Here is a 24,448-nt window from a genome sequence, read left to right on the forward strand (position 1 = left end):
TGCTGGTCTGTGGGTTGACTCTGACTGTTCTCAACATCCTTCGCTTCTGTTTATTCGAGATTTTTCTTGGTCTGCCACTTCGAGCCTTGATTTGAACTGTGCCTGTGGTCTTCCATTTTCTCACAATGTTTCTCACAGTGGAGACTGAAAGCTGAAATCTCTGAGATAGCTTTCTGTATCCTTCCCCTAAACCATGACGGTGAACAATCTTTGTTTTCAGGTCATTTGAAAGTTGTTTTGAGACTCCCATGCTGCGACTCTTCAGAGAAGATACAAAGAGGAGAAAAACTTACAATTGCCCCCCTTAAATACCCTTTCTCATAATTGGAGTCACCTGTGTATGGAGGTCAAGGGTCACTGAACTTACCAAACCAAATTTGAGTTCCAATAATTAGTTCTAAAGGTTTTGAAATCAATAAAATGACAACAGTGCCCAAATTTATGCACCTGCCTACTTTTGTTTAACCAATTATTGCACACTTTCTGTAAATCATATAAACTTCATTTCACTTCTCAAGTATCACTGTGTTTGTCCCCTATATGATATATTTCACGGAATTTTTTTATCCAAACAATCAAAGATTTATAAAGGTAAATCAGGAAAATTAACAAGGCTGCCCAAACTTTCGCACCCCACTGTATATATATATATATATGTGTATGTTTTTTTTTCTAAGTGAAAACAAGACTAGGCAAACCTAGTTTTGCCAGACCTCCAGGCCGCACACACTTTAGGTACATAAAAAGGGTGACACAGCCATTTTAAAAGTGAGGGGGGCGCCGTTGTCAGTACATGACACACCTCAAACCCCACACTTGTAGGTTCAGTATTCAAGCTAATTTCAGTGCTTTATAGCTAAACACAGGATCTGCTCCAAGAACAGAAAATTATGGTTTTGCTCCAAAATAAGAAGGTGACCTGTCACTGACCAGTGGTGGGGTTGTTATTCAAAAAATATTTCATTACAAATTATTGCTTCTTTCAAACTGTAATGGGATCACTTTACTTATTACTTCCAGGTACTTATTTTCTAAACCTCAAACAATCTTAAAAAGCCAGTCCAACATCATTTAAAAGGCATCTCACTATCTCACAAGCTAAATCCAGTGCAAGAAGATGAAAGCAAAACACCAGTAGCTGGCTGCTGGATGGGAAAAAGGCTACTTAAGTGACCATTTAAAAATAGAATGCAGTGTTAAATACTATTCATTAAAAGTGCACTTAAATAGCAAATAATGGGGCTACTTTCCCCGTTCACTTCTGTGTCGCTGAATTAACTCATTGTGCACAGTTTTAGATAAAAAGTTATAGTGATAAAACTACTACTCTGCACTTGAAGTTGGCTACGCTATGTGTTCTTTTTTCTTTCATTTCCTGCAACTTGTTCTCGGCTAATACCAATTTAACAAGCTCAGTTGGCTGAAAAAGAGCTGACAAGGAACCACTAAAGCTCCCTGAGTTAGTGCTAAACTCTGTTGGCTCGCAGCAACAGCAACCCACAGCATAATATTTCAAGCATGGACACTACAGCCTTAGTTTTAGCTTGCCTAACGCTGTGTAGTGTGATTTCACTTTCCTTGGTTTCCCATCGCGGTTTGTGCAGTGTTATCGGATGAATCATACATATCACAGCTGTCGATCAACAATTCTGGGTGGAACCTCAAAAGGCAGATATGTAGCTGTGTGCCTAACTTTTTGTAAACTTCCATATAAACAAACACAACAAAGCTAGCACATAACTGAATTAAAACAGTGAAGTGAAACTCCTCGCTTAACTTGTCAGTCAGTCAGTCAGTCAGTGAAATTGCCTCTTCTAGGCAATATGTATTTCAATAAGTACTTCAAGAAGTGCCTGTTTTCTGTGCCATGTGAATTGCTTTGTCTCACCCAATCTTCAGCTGCAGTTTCTCAGTTCTTTGTCCATGACATTGTCATCAGATATCTAACATTTCAAATATTTGTGCTTGTTCCATGTCATAGCCCTTTGTCTTGCTTTGTTATTTTTGTGGTATTGATGCCATTTTGGTTTATAGCCCCTGTTGTCTGCATTAGTCTTTTTAGCTTGTTTATGCTTTTTGTTTGTGTTGTATCCTTTATAATTCCCAGTCTCTTTTCTGTTTAGTTTTTCTAGTTTATACCACCCTATACTACTACTATTTTGTTTGTTTTCATGCATATCCCTAGAGTTTATGTTTTTGCCATCTGTTTTCCCCTAGATGGGAAAACAGATGGCAATCCCATGGATGCTAATAAACTTCATTTGCACATGCATCCTACCATCTCTAGCTTGTCACAGGTATCAATTACTGGCATTTTAAATAATTTTGTAGTCATATACTTAAACAAAAAAGGTTAATTGATTACTCAAAAATAAAAACCTCTTAAATGCATGTATGTTTGATGTAATTCCCACAGAATAAGTGGGGTCTAGGTTTCTTGTGAGATCTGATACCACATCTACCCTTACAAAAAACATTTATTCATTATTTTTCAGTTTATTCAATTGCGCTATTAGTACACTTCTAATAAGCTAAAAATATTTAAGTATGCTTTCAGTTTACTTTTTATGTACCTGTTAGAGATATACTAAACAATATTATACTTAAGTATACTTGGCTTATATTGACAAGTATGCAGAAAAGTTTAAGTATATTTGGCCTATATATTTTATACAATGTTCTTTCATAAATTAAAAAGTGGGATAGAAGTTTATAACTAACAATAAAATAACAATATACCTTTAATTTCACTTTTAGTATAGTTCACAGTAGGTGTTGCACAGACTAGTTGACTTTGCTACTCGGTAATTATGCTTTAAGCTTAACATGGACTAGTCACTGATTACATGATTATGACAATAACAACAAAGATGCCTCAGAGAAGACAACAGGTGAGGAGCCTGGTGATTTTGGGGTCTGTTATCTTCGGTTCTGTGAAAGCTAGCAGTGCAGTCCAAGGCTGGTTGGAAAGGGCATGTCACACTCTACTGACCCATGAGGTTTAGTTTTTTGAAGCAAAGCATTCCCTTCTCCTCTGGGTAAAAGTATACATAACTAATAGTATACATATATTTCTTGCGGTATACTTCAAAGAATACTTTCATAAACTAAAAAGTGGGCTAAAAGTACAACCCTGCTTCCAAAAAAGTTGGGACGCTGTGCAAAATGTAAATAAAATCATGTTCGAAGTGAGCATATATATTTATATTGAAAAACAATACAATTTCTCAGTTTCAGCATATATTTGTGTCTTTGTACTTTTTAAATTAAATATACGATTTTTGATTTGCACATCATTGCCTTGTGTTTTTACTTACTTTTTGCACAGCATGTCAACTTTTTAGATATATATATAGGTTCACAGTGTAGTTGCAGTACACAATAAAACTTAGATGTGCTAGTGAACTACTTGTATACTCAAAGTTTACTACTTTTACACACCTTTTTGTAAGGGTCCTGTTGAATTTTCAGTATTTTACTAGTTGAAAAGGTTCTGTGAATAGATCATAACAGTGGTTCTTAAACCAGTCCTCAGAGACCCCTGATGGTATATATTTTTGCACCAACTTGCAACACGTAGGGATAGAGTAAAAATGTGGACCACTGGGTTGTAATGTAAAGAGTACTGGTTGAGTCAGTTATTCAGGCCCGTCCCTAGTATGGAAGAAGGATGCTAAAGGTATTTGACTTCGAACGCTGCTCCTTTTAGATATAAGGTAGGTGCTGAAATCTGATGTTGTACTTGAGTGTTCAGAAAACATATCTGTAATTTCAGGGCTCTATGTGTCAAAAAGAGCTTCCTATTAAGTTTCTTGAGAGTTCTAGCTTTCTACAATTCTCATTCTGTCTCATCAGCTAGGTTAAAGTGATGTGATGAGAAGAGCGCTGTCTGAACTTTGCATTCTAGTCCTCAGCTTCTGTGCTGAGGGTTTTCAGCATGAACACTTTCATCAGAATAATCAGACTAATAAAGTGGGGGAGCAAGTGATGAGGAAAGAGAGCTGATGAATAAAAGCTGATGAATAAAAGCAGTAACCTGACAAAGCATTCATATACAATGGGGATGGGCAGCATGGTGTTTTGTATTTAGCATGCAGCAGGCGGACCTCATTAAAGCCCGGCTGTGATTAGACCAGCCAGCGTTTGGCGAGGAGAGGAGATTGGCCCTTTGATCTGTTTGGTTTCCTCATTACAGCTGCAGGTTGGTGACCCCCTCTGTGGTAACTAAACAAATCTCAAAATCATACGGCTTACCTAAAACCCCCATACTTGCCCAGTGTAGCTGAATTAGACTCCATTCCTTCCAAATTTAGGCTCTGTGTGGAGGCCTTCGGCATTGATCTTGAATCATGTACTTTTGTCCAAAGGCTCCTCACCAAGTAATCTTCACCATCAACAAGAAAATCTAGCCTCATGTGAGAGTAAAATTAACAACGTCCATTAACACTGCTCGTGATATTTTTTCCTCCATTGAGGCAAGTCAGTAGGTGAGATGAAAGATATTGAATATTGTTGCTGGACTAAAACTTTACTAAACTAAAATGGTAACTTTAATGGAGTTACGAACAGACATGATCTTGTAATGAGAATTCATGTCTGGAGACAACTTGTTAAACATTCGGTACTGGTCTGTGACAAAATCTGCCACAAACAAGAGTATGCCCCCTCCAAAACCCGCAAACAAATTTCTGTAGTCCGAGCTGTTTTAATGGGCAGAGTAATCAACATCACAAACAAGCAAGCTGGCGAAATGCTATTGTTAGTTAACTATTTTTCCCTTGTGAGTGGTAATGTACATTTTACCGCATGTAATGTGTTCTCAAGATATATGACACACATGTACATGCTTAATTTTGTTTATTTTGGAGAGCCTTTTCAGCCATGCTAACTACAGCTACATCCATGTGCTAACAACACATGTTTTCCATCGGACAATGCTTTGACGAGCACACCTTCGCCCCCTACTCAAAATAATAAATAATAATTATAATGATAAATATAATTAAAAATGAGGAGGTATGCGTGATTATGGCAGTGCCATGCCCACCGCTGTGGTTAGCATGTTACTTTAACATTGTTGTAGTCATCACTGCAGCCGTACATGTTTTACAGCTTTCATTGCTGTAGAAATAAGGAGCACCATTTCTTTAAAATTCCTTAGCTCCACCTTCGGTTGTTCATCAAAATGAAGAAACTGCACCAGTTCCCAAGTCTGAGCTAAGAACATAAAGGTGGATTTTTTTTTTTTGAGATTTCCTTTTGGGAAAGGAGAAGTAAGCCATGTTCTTAAAGCAGTGAAAGTTCTAAAACATGTCCTGTGACATTTTATAGTCATAGCGAGGAGCCCTGCAGCTAACCTGATCCCAGGTTTCATCACGTATATGTATGCCTACATTGAGAAGGAAAGCAGAGGATGTAATCTGGCCTTGAGCAGAATAGAGAAAGCAGGAAGCAGTCCCTGGGCTATGTGCTGATGGAGGAGAATGATGGAGGGATGAAGACTAGAGGAGAGCAGAAGACTGTGTGGGAACTTGGCACCATTTACAGTGGCTGTGAGTCTAGGAAGCTTTATAAAAGTTTGAGTATAAGGATGAGTACTGACGAGGAGAGAGAGGAGGGAGAAAGAGAGGAGAGAGAGGGTCAGGAGGGATCTGCTCACACCAGAATGTGATTAAAGCAACGCTATACTATGTTTCAGTCCAAAGCACTGTTGTTACTGTTGCTTAACTGGTATGAACTGACATTCTCTCACTGTTTTATGTTTGCCTTAGATTGCAATTAGTTGCACTTATCGTCATCAATAACAAAAGTATGTAATCTGATATTTCTCACTTTTCTGATTTTATTATGATTGACAAACCACGACTTTTAGAGCTAGGCCCCAGTTCAGGTCATACATGTCAAAACTCAGAATAAGGAAAAATAAGGAAAAAACATCTCCATAATGCTAATTTCAGCTAGCATTCCTGTGGGATTGCTACTGTGTATTAGTGCTAGGCTAATGGTGATGCTCACAAACATTTTTGGCGCTTTCTAGATTCAACACATATGTTTGAAGTTTGTAAACAAGTTTATAACAAGTATTAAAACATATTGTATCTTGTATGAAGTTTTGTACTGACTCCTGTACTAAAGATCGCTAGCATACAGATGTCTCTGCTGTTTTCCATTTCTAACAACTGTCTGAAACCTTTTCATGCTGCTGCTAGTATTCACAGTCAGGTGCATATATATAGGATTTCCAGAAGGCCAGGAGTAATGTTTTTTCTCACCCATTGAAAATGAAATCATGAGTGGTAGTGCCTAATTGTTGGTGGTTAATCAGATGTGTAAGACCTAGCTTATATCTACCCAAGTACCACAGGGAAAAAAAATCAGATCAAATGAGTTTTTACCATCACTGGGGGGCTGTTAATGCGATTACTTGACTAAACATGGCCAGGCACAGGTCTACAGACATATATTTTTATAGTTCCCAGAAATCATGAAGCCTGAAAATAAATGTCATTTTTTACATGACCATGTGATCAATCATGCAACTTACGTTTAAATGGAATAGCAAAATAATGATAACAAGTCTAGAGGTCTAAGGTTTAACTGGTGTAAATTGACATTTTCTCATTCTTTTAAAGTCACTTTAAGTTTTCAAATCACTGTGATAACAATGCTAACACACTACTTGCCTGCTCTAATTGGCTAAAGTGTCCCGACCTTCAATTTGTAAAGGAGGAGAAGGGGATTTCAAGACAATATCTGTTGTTGTCATGGTTTAAGAGAGGCGGAGGAAGTGAAGTGAGAGAGACTGGCTGGAATTTTAAAGAGTTATCTGCCTCCTGGCTCTGAAAGACCTAATCCCTGATTCAGCTTCTTTGGGGGCACCCAGAGACACACGACAAGGGCATGTGGTTTAGATGCCAACTGAAGAGAGAGAGGATGGGTGAGAGACAGATAACAGGAGAGAGGAAAATGAGGAGAATGGAAAGAGGAGAAACAGAGGAGAGTTTGAGTAAGTTGAATACAGAAAGGAGGGCTGAACTGTCAGCGGAAGAGAGAGATACAAAGGAAGACAGGCATAGTGAAGGATCCTGGAGCTGAGCGCAGAAAAAGGAGGAAAGACAAAGAACTAGCAGATTAAAGATAAATTAGTATCAAGACACACATACAATACATGATTGTAATAGAATGGCACTGTTCCAACAGCCATTTCATCAAATTTCTGCCCTGCTAGAACTGCCTTGGTCAACTGTAACTGTTGTTATTCTGAAGTAGAAACATGTTGAAGGAACAATAACTCAGGCACAAAGCGGTAGGCCACACAAGCTCTCAAAGCAAGACTGCCAAGTGTTAAAGCACATAGTGCATAAAATTTGCCTTTGCCTAAAATTTGTCTTTGGTTGCAGCACTCACTGCCAAGTTCCAGAGTGCCTCTATAATCAATTTCATCCAGAGGACAGCTCCATGGATTGGGTTTCCCAGGCCAGGCAGCCACACATAAGCCTAAGATGACCATAAGCCCTGCTAAGCATGGGCGTAACTAGCTATGAGGACACCGAGGTCCAGACCTTGGCACTTGCAGAATGGGTTTTTTCACCTTCATAAGATTTAACGTGGAAATAGCGGCATTCTAATAATATGGTAGCCTACTGAGGACGTAGCCCCTCAAAGGGCTTTTCAGTGAAGTGGGACAATAATGTTTTTTAGGCCACATTTTTTAGGATAGTGACATATGTTTTTTGTGAGGGCTGTTGCTGTGTTATAGCCAATCAAACGTTTATGCTCTAAGCCACACTCACCACCCACTGCTTAGCCACTGTTGCTATGTGTAAGTGCCTCAAGCCTTCAGTTAGTTATCTGTGCCCATGATGTTCGTAACTATAAGGATACTGAGGTCCTCTATAGTTTTTGAAAGAGTTTTATGAGATTCAGTGTGGAAACAACAATGAGATTACATAATCACCAGTGACTGACTTTCAGCTGACCTCAGAACAGCGGTGGTTTGGCCATAGACTTAGCTGTGTTCATTTCTGTGTACGAGACGCTATGCTAACTCTACCCAGAGCAACTCTGACTTCTTGAGATGTAACTTTTCAAGGTATGCACCACACATACTATAGGCTAACATACAACATGGCTATGATAAAGTGTGAGAGTTTGTGAGGGTAAGTAACAGATTATGATAGTAAAATGCTAAATCATCATTCTTTAGTCTAGTTCCAGTAGCTGCTCTGTTTAGGCTACAGGCTCTGTAGTTACTATATTAGCAATTAGATGAGAAATGGCAGCTCAATAACAACTACTTATAACATACTACAGCACCAACATGAGAAAGTTCACTCTTAACCAGCTGGTACATTTGGCTGAATTATGTCTGATTAACTGTGTGAGTATCTTCCTTCCTGTTAGCTGCGGTTTTGGTAGAGACAAATGTCTATAAAGTACTTTTAATGTTAGCTTTTTCAGTAATCAGTGAGGACAGAGGAGGAAGAAAGCAAAAGAGACACAGAAAGCACAGAAACGGAGAGACAGAGAGAAAAGATAAAATCAATTAATTTAGTATATCTAGGTGTCAACATGTATTTTCAGCTGAAAATGAATGGGTAAATAGGTATATGATTAATAAATAAAATTAAAGAGTGTAACTGATGTTTATGGAACTGTAATAGCAGTTTATGGAAGACTAGAGGGTTGGGAAAGGAATAAATGAAAGGAAAAGTACATAACAATTATGGATGAATAAAAAGGAGCAATGATTTGGTTAAAAAAATAAAAGACAAACTGACAGTTGTTGTAATACATATATTTGGCAGTTAGTTTAGTCACTGTGTGATGTAGTTACATCCCTGCTGCATTGGTGTGGTGTAAAGCACACCACCACCAGGCTCTGAAGCAGTGAAAACACATTTAGGAGTGATGAATCATGCGTCTCCATCTGGAAGTCTAATGGCTGAATCTGAATTTGGCAGATGCCAGGATGGCCCTACCTGCCTGAATGAATAGTGGCAACTGTAAAGTCTGGTGGAGGAGGGATAAAAGTCTTAGGATTGGCCTGGGCCCTTTAATCCCAGTGAGAGAAAATAATAATATAATAATAATATTCTACAGCATTCTAGAGAGGATTCCTTGCCTATTTATGCCTGACACCGCCCCTATGCACAAAAAGCAAGGCCAGTAAAGTTTGCCAAGTTTGTATGGAAGAACTTGACTGTCCTGTTGAGTCCTGACATCAACACCAGCCAATACTTTTGGAATGAAATGGAAGAATTAACCAACAGAAAGAAAGGAATAAGAAAGGAAGACAAAACCTGCATGCAAATGTCTGAAACTAAACAAATCTGAGCAAGGCAGGCTTCCACAAGATTTGTCTTATTCCTACTTTGACTAGTCATATAATCTGTTTTTGTAAGTTTATTTAAGGAGCTTCTACCAAAATGTTATGCAGATAAAAATGAATGCAAGCTAACACAGTCAGTTAACATTATATTATATGTGCTAAAACTTTAAGCAGCATATGTGTGACTTGGTGATGTCATGGCAAATTATTTGCAGTAACACACTAAGTGGGGGACACTATAAAGAATGCATTTAAAGCATAAGACATCATTATTGTTTGAAAAACAAGATTAGGCTTGTTTGGGGCTTAGAACTGGCCTACAGCTCTGCACACATTTTCGCACCCAACAGTTGGTAAGGGAAGCGATTCGGGTTTTAACGAGCTTTAATGAAATACATTGTTAATTCAGATAATTCAGGCTACTATAGATTTTGAATATATGAATAAAACATAGAAATACCAGCTCCACTCTAGAACAAACACGCATAGGTCATACTGCATTCAAATTAGTTTAAAAGTTTAGACATTTTCTTATTATTTTTAGCAGTTTCAGAGAACTATCCTCTGAAATCCGGGGGTGCTGCTGTACCCTCAGCACTGTCACGTCCCACGTCACTGGCATTGTTATTGGGTGAGCACAGGTGTAGTTTAAACTTTTAAAAATTCAGTTTTTGTCTCCTCACATTCAAGTGAGCTGGAGCTTCTAGGGGAAATGGCCAAATAGATCTACTCTTGTTGTCCACCTGGTTGATAAAAAACATTATAAGATTAATACTGAAATGGGGCAAGGTAACATTTTGCTGTTGTCGGAATAAAACCTCATATATCCAAAATGATCACTTTACAGGAGAAGGAAAAACCCTACTTTGCTTTAAGTCATTTTGGGTCATTTCTTTTGGTCCATTCTTTATGAAATTTACACACAATGTAAAGGCCAACAGGCATTTTTAAATTATGTCAAAAACAGAAAAATCAAGATACGAGGTTTTCTTTCGACAGCAGCAATTTGCTTGCATTAATATTAACGTTGACTGCTTCCATACAGAACTTGCTAATTTTAAACTGTCATGGACATTTTAGCTGGATCATATATGCAAGCTACATTATGTCCACATTACATTTTCTTTGTATTTAGCTTGAGTCATTTGGGACAGTCAACTTAAAGTTTTAAATTCATAGAAATATTCAGATATCTGACTTAGCCAGCCATGAGGACTAGAGCCCAGGTCAGAGAGACTGAGAAACATAACTCACCAGAGAGGAGTTGCATATGAAATATTAAGGAAGAAAGAGCAGCAGAGGATTAATTTAGTTTTGCCTCAGATCCCTTAAGAATATTTCCTTCTATTTTGAGTGAAGACCAAAATGCATGCAGTGACACACAGAAAGCAGGGTGTAGTGCTGATGTGCATACTAATACTACACTCTGAATGTTCAGCTGTCACAATTAATCATTAGCTGTCAAAATGAAGTATGTCATACAGGGAAAAAAGGCTAGCTTTGAGGGACCTTGCATTGTAAGCATGCTGGAGCTGTACGAACAGCAAAGCATCAGGTATCCCTGATAAGCAAACCACAAATATCCCACTCAATTCAAAGAGGCATGTTTAAAGTGAAAAAATAGCCACTCATAAAAACATAAGTAGCATCTTAGGCAAAAATGTTAAAAATGGAATTCTACCATCTCTGAAATTTCTGGGCTTCTTCACAGTTTGCCTCAAATAAGCAGCCTGGGGTCAGCCTGATTACCAAATCAAACAATACAACATATTTTTTGCCTTCTAACTGAGGTCCAACTAGCCAGCATAAAGCAAATTCAGTGGAAAACATTCAAAATATTGTAGGCGGATTTTATGTGATCTCTTCTGCTTCTATAACAACTGCAAAGTCTTTGGTATAATACACATCTGAAGGTATGCCAATGGTTAGTCTGTAGTCTGTTTGCAGTTTCATCTCAGCGTAGGTCATGCTGACCTTGTATCACACTTGTATTATAAACTGCAATGTTATATAGCATTAGAATAAAAGGAAAGTTACTGCCCTGTAGACGTATATATGTGATAGGATGCATATATGACCAAAAGTAATTTAAAAAAAAAATCATTGGCTTATAATTTAATGTTTTGATGAGATTGCCTATGTTGTAATTTACCACAGTTGTTATTAGCAGTACGGTACATACAGGACCTCACAAAACCAGCATTTTAAAACAAACAAGCAAACAAGAAGTACACAATATGCTCTCAGACATAGGCTGCCCTTTCATGCTTTAACCTAATTTCGCTCTTCTCTCTACCCATGCTCTGAGCCCCATGTGTATTATTAATGGCAGTGTGTCTCGTGCTGGACAGAAGTGGGTCTCGGGGGTTCAAGGGTGGACACTCACTGCCTGGGGCCTGGCAGGGGAAGTGATATAGAGTGATGGATGGGGAGGGGAGAGAAAGGGTGAAGGGGAGAGAGCAGGGGCTGATGGGAAAGACAGATACGCCACTGCTTCCATTTCCCCCTCTCTTCTCCTCATCTTCAGTTCAGAGCACAATGATGAGAGTCATTACTCACTGAGGAATAGAAGCCCAAGTCACATTAAGGCAGGTGTCTCTGTTAACCCCTTATCTCCCACCCCATCTATCTATCTATCTATCTATCTATCTATCTATCTATCTATCTATCTATCTATCTAACTAGCTTTCTATCTAGCTATCTACCTACCTACCTACCTATCTGCAACTGCATCTGCATCATTGGACAGCTCAACACGCTCAACACGACTTTTGGCCCACTCTACTTGGTAGAACTGCTAATTCAACCACACTGGAAGGCTTACAAGCATAATTGCCCTTTTAAAACTTGCCACAACATCTCAATGGAGTTCAAGTCAGGAATTTGCTCCAAAACCTTAAATATTTTTCTTCTGAGCCATTCAGAAGTTGAGTTGCTCTTGTGCTTAAAATTGTTCTCCTGCTGCATGATCCAGTTGCGCTTGAGCTTCAGATCATGGACTGATGACCAGACATTGTTCTGCAGGATGTTCTGGCAGAGAGCAGAGTTTATGGTTCCATCAAATATGGCAAGTCACCCAGGCCCTAAAGCCAGATAAGGCTCTGAAGCCTTTACGTCAGATGTAATGAGACCCCTGTTTTCCAAAAAGTTCTACTTTCGACCCATCATTTCACAGAACATTATTCCAAAGGCTTCAGTGTGTTTTTTTTTTTTGGCAAATGTGAAATGTGTTTTCATGTTCCTCTTGATTAGCAGCAGTGTTTGCCCTGGAGCTCCCCATTGATATCTTTTTTGCCCAGTCTCTTTCTAATGGTGCAATCGTGAATGCTGACCTTATCTGAAGTGAGCAAGGCCTGCATTTCCTTAGTTGTTCGTCTGGGTTATTTTGTGACTTCTGTCATCACTGTGCTATTGAGAAAATTATGGTAGGCTGACCACTTCTGGGAAGATTCACCACTGATTCACCAAGTTTTCTCCATTCAAAGATAGTGGTTTTTACTGTGGTGTGCTGGAACAAATATGCAAAAATAGAAAAAGCAGAAGGAGCAAATACCTTTTCAGGGCACTGTATATAGTCTGTATATACACAGTATATTTTCATTTGGTCTTCATTTTTGTGGCATGCTCATTGTTTCCATGTCACTCTTTTGTTTGCCTTGTTACTGCGATTTCTCTGCTGTCATTTGCTTTTCTCTTTTCTGATTCTTTCTTTGCTTTCAGCCCACTCCCTCTTGTTCTTTTGAACTGTCTATTTAAAGGGGCCATATCTGACATTTTTGTTATGATTGTGTGGGATTATGTACCAAAACCATTGATTCCTTTTCACACTATCATTTTCCAACCTTTCACAATCCTATAGGCTGTTGGTGTGGCTCTGGACTAGAGCTGTTGTTTTGACATGAACATGAATGGGTGGAGCTAATCTGCTGCAGGCTAAATAGGTAGATTTGTCTAAATGGTTTGCTTAACATCATTTATAAACTGTTTATAAACTGTTTGGACTGAAAATTACATTTATGAAACATTAACAACCTTTATGAGAGTCCTTTTTTAAAAAAAAATGAAAGAAATTTGTTTTGCGTCATACGGGCCCTTAAAAACTAAGCCAAATTCAAACAGTCCAGCTCACCTGTCTGCTGTGTATGACTCACAGTGAACAGGTTGCATCATTCCTATAAATGTAAACTGAGCTGGAGGTCATATGTACTGTTTCAGCTTTAAATCTCTGGCTGTCCCTTCCTCCATTTGGACTGCTATCTGTCCTGTGGACTAATGGACATCAGGTCACATTAGTGTAGTTGTGCGAGACAGAGCATTTTAGAGGGTAATATTCCATTAGCAGCCAGATTCCCCCAGCCCCTTCATCGACCCTTATACATTACACACACACACACAGCTGCGATATCCACCTTCGCAGTCAGTTACGTTCAGTATTGAGAGTAACACATTACAGTAATGTAATTACTTTTCCTGTAACAAAGTAGTATAATGCATTCCAGTTTCAATCAGGGGTCCCAAACTCAACCACTAAAAGGGCCACATTAAATCTTAAATCTGCTAATATTAATAGAAAATTAAAATAATTTCGCAGGCTGAATAGGATTGTGTCATGGGCCTGACTCTGATAGAATATTGTTAATTATGCTTAATGTTTTTAAAATTCCTCTATATATTCTATATGGCCAAAACTATGTGGACACCCCTCCTAATTGTTTAGTTTAGGTGTTTTAACCACATTCATTGCTAACAGGTGTATAAAATCACCAATCCTGGTCCTAGAGAGATCTACCACCCTGCAGAGTTTAGCTTCAACACTAATCTAACACACCTGATTCAGATAATGAAGGCTTTCTCGGGCATTAGAGCCAGGTGTGTTGGATCTGAGATATCCAGGACCAGAACTGAGATATCCAGGACCAGAACTGAGTGTCCCTGCCATAGACAAACATTGGAGATAGAATAGGCTGTACTGAGGATCTCTTTGACTTTAAACGTAGCTCTGTCATAGGATGCTACCTTTGCCACAAGTCAGTTCATAAAGTCTCTGCCCTGCTCAACCTGCCCTGGTCAACTGTGAGTGCTGTTGTTCTGAAATGGAAGTAGCTGCTTAGTTCCAGTGAAGGTTAATGGTAATGCTACAACACACAAAGATATTTTAGACAATTATATGATTATAATTTTGTGGCAACTGTTTGGTGAAGGCCCTTTCCTGCTACAGCATGACTCTGGAGTTTGACAAATTTGGTGTGGAGAAACTTTGGTACCCTGACTTCAACCCCACTGATTACTTTTGGGATAAACAAACATCAACTGTGTGCCAGGCCTTCTTGTCTAACATCAGTGCCTGACCTCACAAATGTTCTTTTGACTGCATGGGCACAAATTCCTACAGAAACACTCCAAAATCTTGTGGAATGCCTTCCCAGAAGAGTGAAGGCTTTAGAATAAGGTTTTCGAATGGATGACCAAAAGCTCATATAGGTGTGATGATCAAGTGTTCACAAATTTTGGCCATATAATGTAGATTATTAATGCCCGTTCTTGTATGTAATTTGGTTGATTTTGATTGAGATTGTGAATACCAGCATGCAAGCATGTGATATGCTGTAACCTTAGTGAGCAATGTGCTAAAGCATCTAATAATGCAAATATGAATATGGATGGATAAAGACGCCCATGCTGAAGAGGCCCAAACTCACCTAAACAGACCAAACTCGAGTTTCATTCAAAACCAGCACTGTAATTTTATTCATATAGATTTTAATTCAAGGCACTAGTTTTTGTACTGTTTCTAGTGGCTAGTTTCTAGTTATTGAATGATGTTTGCTGTTTGCTTTCTTTCTAAATAAATTACTGAAAACTGAACTTTCCAGCTAGTACAGATTTGCATAAATTTTACAGAGTAACATAAGTAAAGCAATGAGTTTTGAGATTACTTTTCCAGGAAGTAATAGATAAAGTAATCCCATAACAGTTTGAGAGAAAGAATTAGTAATTTGTAATAGATGACTTTTATTGAGTAACTACTCAAACACTGGTTACATGCTATATCCATATTTGTAGTCAGTTATAGGCCATACTCTTATATGCATCCAGCCACACACACACTTTCTGTATATTCAGGCTGCTCAATGACGTATTATTGGTTAGCATACAGCACATAGTAAACAGAACTATATGCGTAGCAGCTATTTATAAGTGTTTGCTTCTGCATTTCCAATGAAGTGCTCAGTCAACAATAAGTAGTGAAAAACATTTAAGCAAATAAGCAAGTGTGAGTCAGGGTTGCTATCTTGTCATCTTTGTGAATTAGAGGAATAGTCCTTGTATTTTTTGCGCCAGCTGCCACTGTTTTTCATCACAATGAGGCAGCATTTCGATTTTTCAATACTGTTTGCCATTTTCATAAGCAACAAAAGCATAAATGTGACCTATCAAAATGTCCCAACTTTAAAATCAAACAAATACACTCAGAATGCAGCCTGTGTGTAATTAGAGAAGCGGCATTTACACAGCTGCCTAATGTGAGTTTGATTAAGTTGGGAAAGGCAATCTTTAGAACTAATCAGATTACAACCATATCTATTTTCTCTGTTGAATGGTTTGTTTGCTGTTGTGAAGCAGTGGATTTTGCAGAGGTGGAAAGTAAGAAATTACAACTATTAGTAGTATTAAACAGAGAGTTACTTTAAAAATGTATTCTGGTATAGAAAGAATTACTGATTACTGATTAAAAATATAATCTGTAACTATCAAACAGCAAAGTGTCTTCAAACTAAAACTACCCTTTGCTCCTCACAAAACAGGCAAAGGGTGCCATTAGTTAGGCAGCTCTCTTGTTCAGGAGCTCTTTCTCACATATAGCTTGGATGTCCATAGCTCAGTTCGTGCTGCTTTTTGAAATGCACACCATACACAACAAAGCAGCTCAAACAAATCCTTTTAATGTTGCACATTTCTTAGATACAACCGTCAGGAAAAGCTTCTTTGTTGCTATGTCACAGTTGTTGTTCAATGTCACAGGCCCACACAGTGTGCATGGGAACGGGAAAACACATGCATGTAGAAAAATCCTGCAAATCAATGAAAAACCAAAACAAAATGATAGCCATCGATGAATAATTGGCATATATAAATAATATCTAAAAGCCAAATAACAAAAAATATGATATAAATTAATTCTAACTAGAAGTCCTAAACTAGTTCTAAATAGAAGCAACCAATCATGAATTGCTTTCTTGCAGGCTATAGAAACAGCAGTGCCTTCGAACAGTCAGATGGCCACTTAATAAAGGTGAATAAATGACAGTAAAACCAACTAAAGCCAAGTCTGACCTATGGCAGTCACCAAATGCAGATGGAAACCAGTTACACAGGTCTGTGGTTGGGGGCGGGACAAAACATTTAGGTTGCAAATGGGAATGGGACAAATGATGCAGATTTTCGGTGGGAGCGGAAAACAAACACGGGGGTTAAAACTATAAAGTGGCATTATCACCACATGAAAAATGTATTATCACTGAAGTATGAAATTTAACCATAGCGAAGGTTCTGTTGTGAGGGCCTGTTAGCTGGCTAATTCAGCAAATGTTAGCTAATGTTCTAATGTGCTTTACATATTACACAGAAAGAAATCTGAAAATGATATAATTAGTCTTAGGTCTATACTTTTCTCTGTGAGACCCTCTTTACATTGTACAATTACAGTGGTCATATACGTTTATATTTTTATGTTTTTTATGTTTTATACTGCATGTCACAGTGCCCAAGATGCTGCAAATCTGCATGCCACATTATATGATAAAGATTTTCTGGCAATTGATTTACAATGCAACAAAATGCTTTGCTTTATGCTGAAAGATAGGACTATGCAAGCATAAAAACCCTTTGCATAGCAGTGGCGAGTAGTTGTCTGTACAAAACTTGTTTTAAATGACTGAGAAGGAAAGGCTGGAGCTGTTCTTGGTTGGTGAAAATAGCTCCATGAAATGCTCATACTTCAAAATGAACTTGAGGTCAGTAGGCTAATTTTTCTGTCCACTGTGTAGTATCTAGCACTGCTATTTTACTGCAGGTCATTATATGTGAACTGAGGGCTGGGCCAAACTAATAACGTAAGCTAATATTCTTAAACTTGTGGACAATACATTTTTTACTTTAATTTAGCGTTCATGCACACACAGCTCTTTATTGCTTGTTTTTAGATGTGCACTGTAGCAGTTGTCCAACTACAAGATTTTGGACCAATATTTCTGACGTGGACCAAACTGTAGGCTGTCTTTGGTCACAGAGACAGTAAATTGGCATCAAGCATGACATATTAAACATTCAAAGACCATGGATTTCACCCCACAAACAAATAATTTTTTTTCCCACAATTTTTTGTTTTTTCATCTGTGACAACATTATTCTGATGATTATTGCACAGTGTAAACCTGCCTTTAATAGTAATGTCAAGTTTTGATTTAGTTTTGTTTGTACAGGTTATTTCAAAGAAAATAGCCAGCTTTATTTTTAGAATGTGACCCCAAAAAATTAATGAAGTAATTTCTCAATAAACATGTATTTACTCTTACAAGGATAATCTTATTTATTTAAACAAACCCAGTTCCAAAAACATTGGGATGATATGTGAAATGCTAAATAAAACAGAAAGCAGTGATTAGTAAATTCTGTTTGATCTGTATTAAATTGAAAATAGTACAAAAACACTATATTTTATGTTTTACCCTATGAACTTTATTGTTTTTCTGTAAGTACATATTAATTCCAAATTTGATGCCTGCAGCACATTTCAGAAAAGTTGGGACAGATACGTGTTTACTATTGTGTTACATCACCATTCCTTTTTATCAACACTTAATAAACATTTGTGGGCTGAAAACACAAAGTGATCTGATTTTGAAAGTCGATTTTTTTACCATTCTTTAGGTTATACATGTCTACAACTGTGCATCTGTATGTGTCTTTCACTGTTGTAATTTGCACATGTTTTCAATGGTAGACAGGTCTGGACTGCTGTAAAGTAAGTCTAGCACCTGCACCCTCTGACTAGGCAGCCATGCTGTTGTCAAACGTGCAGAATGTGGCTTGGCATTGTCTTGTTGAAATAATCATGGACATCCCTGAAAAAGACAGTGTCTAGAAGGCAGCATTTGTTGCTCCAAAATGTGTTCAGAGTTAACAGTGCCTTCACAGACATGCATGTTACCCACTAATATTCCCCATACCATGACAGACCCTGGCTTTTGAACTTTACGCTGGTAACAATCTGGAAGGTCCTCTTCTTCTTTGGTCTGGAGAATACAACATTCATTATTTCTGAAAGATTGATTTGTCAAACCACAGTACATGTTTCCACTGTGTATCAGTCCATTTTAGATGAGCTTGAGTCCAAAGAAATTGGCAGAGTTTCTGGCTGTTGCGGGATAGGACAGTCTTAACTTGAAAACCGTTGCAATCATTCACTGAGGAAGATTATTCTTAAACCATTGGATGTTTTGCTGATATGTTTTAGGCAACAGCGAGCTATGACCCAACCTCACTTAGAAAGGACTGGGCCTTTTCTGGATGCTCCTTTTAAACCCAAACATGTACTGTTTTCATTCAAATATAAGTTAGAGAACATTTATAAATCACTCCTTTCTGTTTATATATGCATCTTACCTACTGTCCCAAATTTTTGGTAATTGGGTTTGTGCAGTTACTTGTATTGAAGTGAATTATCACTGCAGTGGAACTTTTCACCTCTGGTGTGTAAGGTGTGTGATTGGTGTGTATGGTGCTGGGGGACTTGTCGTTCTTCAGGCTATTGTGAGATCAGAGAGCGTTTACTGAGCTGTTCTGGAGGCAGTGCTGTAGCTGACACCGCACGTCTGTCAGATACAGTCTGACCCTTATCTACTACTGTCAGTTACACTTCTGCTACAGAGGAGAAAAGCTGAGCAAATCAGACATTCTACATCACATGCTTAGAGAAAGAAGGATGGAGAGAGAGAGATAGAGAGTGAATGGTTCAAATCAAGAAGGGGCTGAAGAAGCAGAAAGAAAGCTAGATGCTCCGGTATAGTGCAGAAACAGAAACAGTTTTGAGGCCTAATCTGTCAAAATGTCAAGTGAGTTCATGTTGACTTTGGAGGAACACTACCTAATAGAGCAGTGGTGTGAGTGTGTGTGTGTGTGTGCAGGCGTGCATATATATATGAGTGTGTGTGTAAGCAAACACTATTCCCAGACCCACATCTGACATGACCTGATGCTACACCTTCATGTGCTACTAATACAATCAGACAGACCTCAACCAAAACTCAATGTATTATTTGTAAAATGAAGTGATTTAGATCTGGGATATATGATATAGACAAGTTATAAATATTGCACTGTGATTCTGGTACTATACATTGCAATTGTAAAATGTCTGCAGGATATTAAAGGAAACATAATAATCAAAACTGCATTTGCCTTACCGTACATGACATATATGGTGTCATTGTATCTACCATCTTTATTTGTGAAGTGTGAAGAAGAATGCTGTGTTTCATTAAACAAATGTCCCACTCCTCTCAAATAACCATGCTCAGTCTGCCAGTCTTCATATTTTTACTGTTGTGTAGCTGCAGTGTCTCTGATGGACAGAACAATGATAACCAGTAATGTCACATATTGCAAACATTTAACAAACATTTCTGGGTTAGTGACTGATTCAGTCAACTGTTTTTCATTGATGTTAACAGGCTTTCCATAGGATAATTAGACCTTGCTGTCCTCTGCCTTACTATATTATGCTCCACGGCAGCCATTGTTAAGATCTCTACCATAGTGCAATGTCCAAACCACATACCCTGCCCCCTACACTCAGACAGCCAATGAGATCTGTGGTCATTAGCATATAAAACCAAGAACGTTTTTCTTCACAGAGGTGTAGATAACAGGGTAAAACACTTTATACAAAGACTAAATTAAGGTTTAATTTGTTTTACATTCTTACATTTAATTTGTTTTACATTCTTTGCAGTTGTTTTTCAAAGAACACTGAACTATATTAAATAAAAACGAGTGAAATACTTCCCTATTAAAACACAGTTGTGAGCCTTGGATGTAACAAGGCTAAAGCTCAGCCTGCATTATGTTGACCAAAATTATTTACATTAGTTGGATCACATGATTCCTTGGTTCAGAAATACTTGAGGAACATCTGTGATTGGTCAGGATGCTCACAGCAACAAACTATATATTGTGCATACTTAATTTAGATTCACTCCAAAATGACATTCGTCCTTCAGCACTGAATTTATTGCCAGCTTTCTATAATGCCAAATTAGTTGTTCAGATTGAAGTGCATAAAATTTTATTAACTCCTTAAATAGCCAGGGCCCAACAAGTTTTATTACACACTTCTACAACCTAAGAATAGCTCAGTCAGTTTGCACTGAAGTCCCTATAATTACTGAATTATAAGCCTTAGTATGTAATGAGCCTGGGATTTTAAGGGGTTAAACTTGGATGGATTACAAAGATGTTATCATAGCAATGGTAATTACAAAGCCTAATGAAAACACTGATAAGGATAACTACTGATAAAAAAGATAAATGTGTCATTGCTGTTGATGCCACTGCTGATAAGGGGGATAACGGCAGTGATAATAACAGTTGATGATTATAATGATGATGAGGAGGTTGATGATAGTGCTTTTCTCATGTGCAGATTCGTCCAGGTGAGGCCTTTGCAGTGTATCACACCAGTCCAACGCTGTCCAGTCTGTCAAAGCCTGTAGTGCTGTGGACGCAACAAGACGTGTGCAAGTGGCTGAAGAAGCACTGTCCACATAACTACCTGACGTACGTGGAGGCATTTTCTCATCACGCCATCACAGGTATGTACAATACCCCATACAGTTGGTTGCCATACCTGTAACTCAACAGCATCACTGGCTATCAAATGGTTACACTATGTTAGCATACCTACCATTCAAAAGATGCAGTAGATACAGTACATGTCAAAACATACCAACTCATAGAAAGGTTTCCCTATTTTGACTGTTTTCCATGTTTTAGAATAAATGGTGAAGGCATCAATCTATAACACGTGGTATTATGCAGTGAACAAAAAAAGTGTTAAATCAAAATGTGTAACCTTGCCTTGATGCAGCTTATTGCTGCTGTCAAAACAAAACCACGTATCTCTATTTTTGTTTTTCAGTTTCTGACATAATTTGAAAATGATTTTGCATTGTGCATAAATTTCATGATGAACAGACCAAAAGAAATGGCCCAAAATTACTTGGAAAAAAGTCTGGTTACACTGACTTACATTAAAAGTAAAGTATGTTTCTTCCTTCTCCTGTAAAATCATAATTTTGTTATCAATATGGTGGCTTTCATTCTAGAAGCTTGTTGACATGGGATGCTTTTCCAACAAGCTTGAAGTTATATATATTCTGAGCTAGGGCTGCGTAATGTATTGAATATTTCCAATATATTTGCAGAAATAATCTATATTTTTTAGAGGTACAAAATTAGGCAAAATTATGAATCTGACATTGTGAGTGATTTTTTTGCAGTCACACAAGACCATGGCAGTCATGTAACCCACTTTTTGGCTGCTTCCAAAACTTTCCACTGTCATAATAAATAGTATGTATTTATATAATTATGTATGTATGTAGTATATATAATTGTACACCGCTATTTATTGTGCATTCGTTAGCAAGTATGAGCATGTTAAGTCTAATAGAAACCTAAAGCAATAATACAACACCACATGGTTGACTAGCATAGTGGATAACACAGTTGCCCCACATATGGATAATCGAGGTTCAATTCCCAGTTCAGGCAGGACTGCACACAAAACTGCTAATATTGCATTTTTAAGCCAGTCTGTATACGAGTGTCTTCTAAAACACTACAAATTTTTTTTCAACAGCATCATTTACAAAGGAAATATGATTGTATTTTCTTTGTGCTCATTTAGTGAAACCAGACCTCACTGAAAACAGACTTTTATTATTTCTAAAATGTTTTTTCTTTTGATTTTTAGTTCATTTCAGTTAGTATTGTTAAATTTATCAGACCTTTTTGTTTACTTCCAGTTTGCATATACGTAATTATGTTTGTTGCGATTGAAAAATCTCTATTGTAATCTGTGTCAGAGAGAATGCATGAACAGTACCAAAAGACTGAAAATTCCATCAGGTGTGTCCAAGCCTTCACATGGTACTGTATGAACAACTTAAAGTTGAATAAGTTACATAAGATGGGGGCAAGGCTGAAAAATTGTTGTTGCAAATGTTGTTTACCAAGTCTGTGTGCTTCATATGAAATGCTACACCTTCCAATCTCTCTACAGCCCTCTAAAATGCTACAATATTTCAAATCCCGTTACTGGTTCATATACCAGAGTCACTTTCCAACCAATCCGGTATAAATCAACGTTATATCACTTATGACTATCCAGTTATGGATCTTTATCATTTAATGGCTTTGGACTGGATCATTAAGGCACTAGGGGACCAGAACATTCTCATTTATACAATGCAGAAAGAGTAGAAGGCACCAGAGAGTGAAGGAAGACTGTGCCCTTCCTCTGCCCCAGGCTCGCAGCAGAATAAGTCCAACACCCAACGGAGGGCACAGGAGGTTATACTCCTCATTATATTCCCTGCCAACCCTCACAACTGCATCCGTCTACTTCCCTCTCCCCAGTGGACTACTACACTGGCCATAATGTTATACAATCCATCATGCCACGGCCGGTCCTGTGAAATCACGCTGTCCTGAGGTCAACAGGACTAACAGAGAAAGGAATAATGTCCTCTTCTTCACTTTTCCATTATACCACAGTAATTTGTGCAGTCAATGTTTAAACTGTTCCTTGAACTGCTGGAATGATGATGAGGAGAGTGCCCATGAAAATATGACACAGAAAAAAAGGTTTTTGCAAGTGCACTGAAAAAGTGATAGACTCCATTTATTTGATTCAAATGACTACTACTGTTTCAGTAGTACACTTTTCTCTGTAACAGTACTCTCTGAGCTTAAATAAATCATTGTGATTACTTTTCACTTTTTTGAGTGATTTTTCATCTTAACTTTTTACTCTCTTTGCAGTTTTTAAGGATTACAGAGTAAACAAAATCTCTGCTTTTCATAACTCTGAAAAGTAACTAGTTGACTTGCTAACTGACCTTAGCTCAATAGCTACTGCCCTCCGTTGTTTTTTGTGTTTATTTTCTTTTTATCTTGTTGTTATAGAACAACAAGGATGACAAATTTTGAGTCAAACTGTAGCTGTTGCTTTAATGTTGAGTAATGCGAGTGCCTGTTAATTAGCGAATTTAGCCAACACTTGCTAATGTTCAAGCTAAGCCAGTGGCTAGCCAATAAACCCAGTAAGTCTTGACGGTTAGATATATGTAAGGTATTTAATTGATGTAACCTCCTTTGATTTTTAACTTAAGCCTTATTCAGACAGGAGTAATTTTACAAGTGCTAATCTATGATATTGGATTAGTCATATCAGTGTTTTTCTCCCTGTTCCACTGATTACTGCTTGAATTATCTACTGTTTTTCCATGAACGCAGCTGTGGCTTTCATTAAAAAAAGGGGTTTGAAAACTGCTACTCGCCACAGTTAGTCTACAACCTCACATATTCATACTAAAAACATTTCAAATCATGAAAAGATGGATGCTTTGGAAGAGTCTCTAAACCGTTTGCTTTAGCTGAATCTCAAATACTATGTTATGCACTATGTAAGTTATACAAAAAAACGGCTTCAGCACACAAGTAGTGCATTAAATGTGTAAGAAAAAGCCATTTATATTCAGGCATGGGGCAATTATATTGGCAGCTACAGGTATAAAGCATTACTTTATATTCAATATATCATCAGTTTTCCCTAATCAAATGACCACATGTGATGCAAACAGCTGAGTTAATAGAAAATCCAACCCATTAGAAACTTGCTCAGACTGCGAAAATTTTATTGTTTCATTAAAACATGAATTATTTCATCAATTATTGGTAATAATAATGATATTATTTAATTAATAATTATTTTATTAATTATTTCTGTAGTTCACAAGCGACTTATTTACTTTTACTTCAGCAATTTTTGTA

At 37.6% G+C, this 24,448-nt stretch overlaps 1 protein-coding gene across 1 annotated transcript in view; it reads left to right on the forward strand.

Moving 5' to 3' along the window:
• samd10b (sterile alpha motif domain containing 10b) overlaps positions 1–24,448 on the forward strand; it is a 117,333-nt gene that overhangs the window by 67,914 nt on the left and 24,971 nt on the right. Inside the window, exon 3 of the mRNA XM_036591960.1 lies at positions 21,036–21,204. Coding sequence (XP_036447853.1) covers positions 21,036–21,204 — 169 coding nt within the window. The remainder of the gene's footprint in view (positions 1–21,035; positions 21,205–24,448) is intronic.

Source organism: Colossoma macropomum, unplaced genomic scaffold (assembly GCF_904425465.1).
Source record: "Colossoma macropomum unplaced genomic scaffold, Colossoma_macropomum, whole genome shotgun sequence".
Taxonomy (NCBI): Eukaryota; Metazoa; Chordata; class Actinopteri; order Characiformes; family Serrasalmidae; genus Colossoma; species Colossoma macropomum.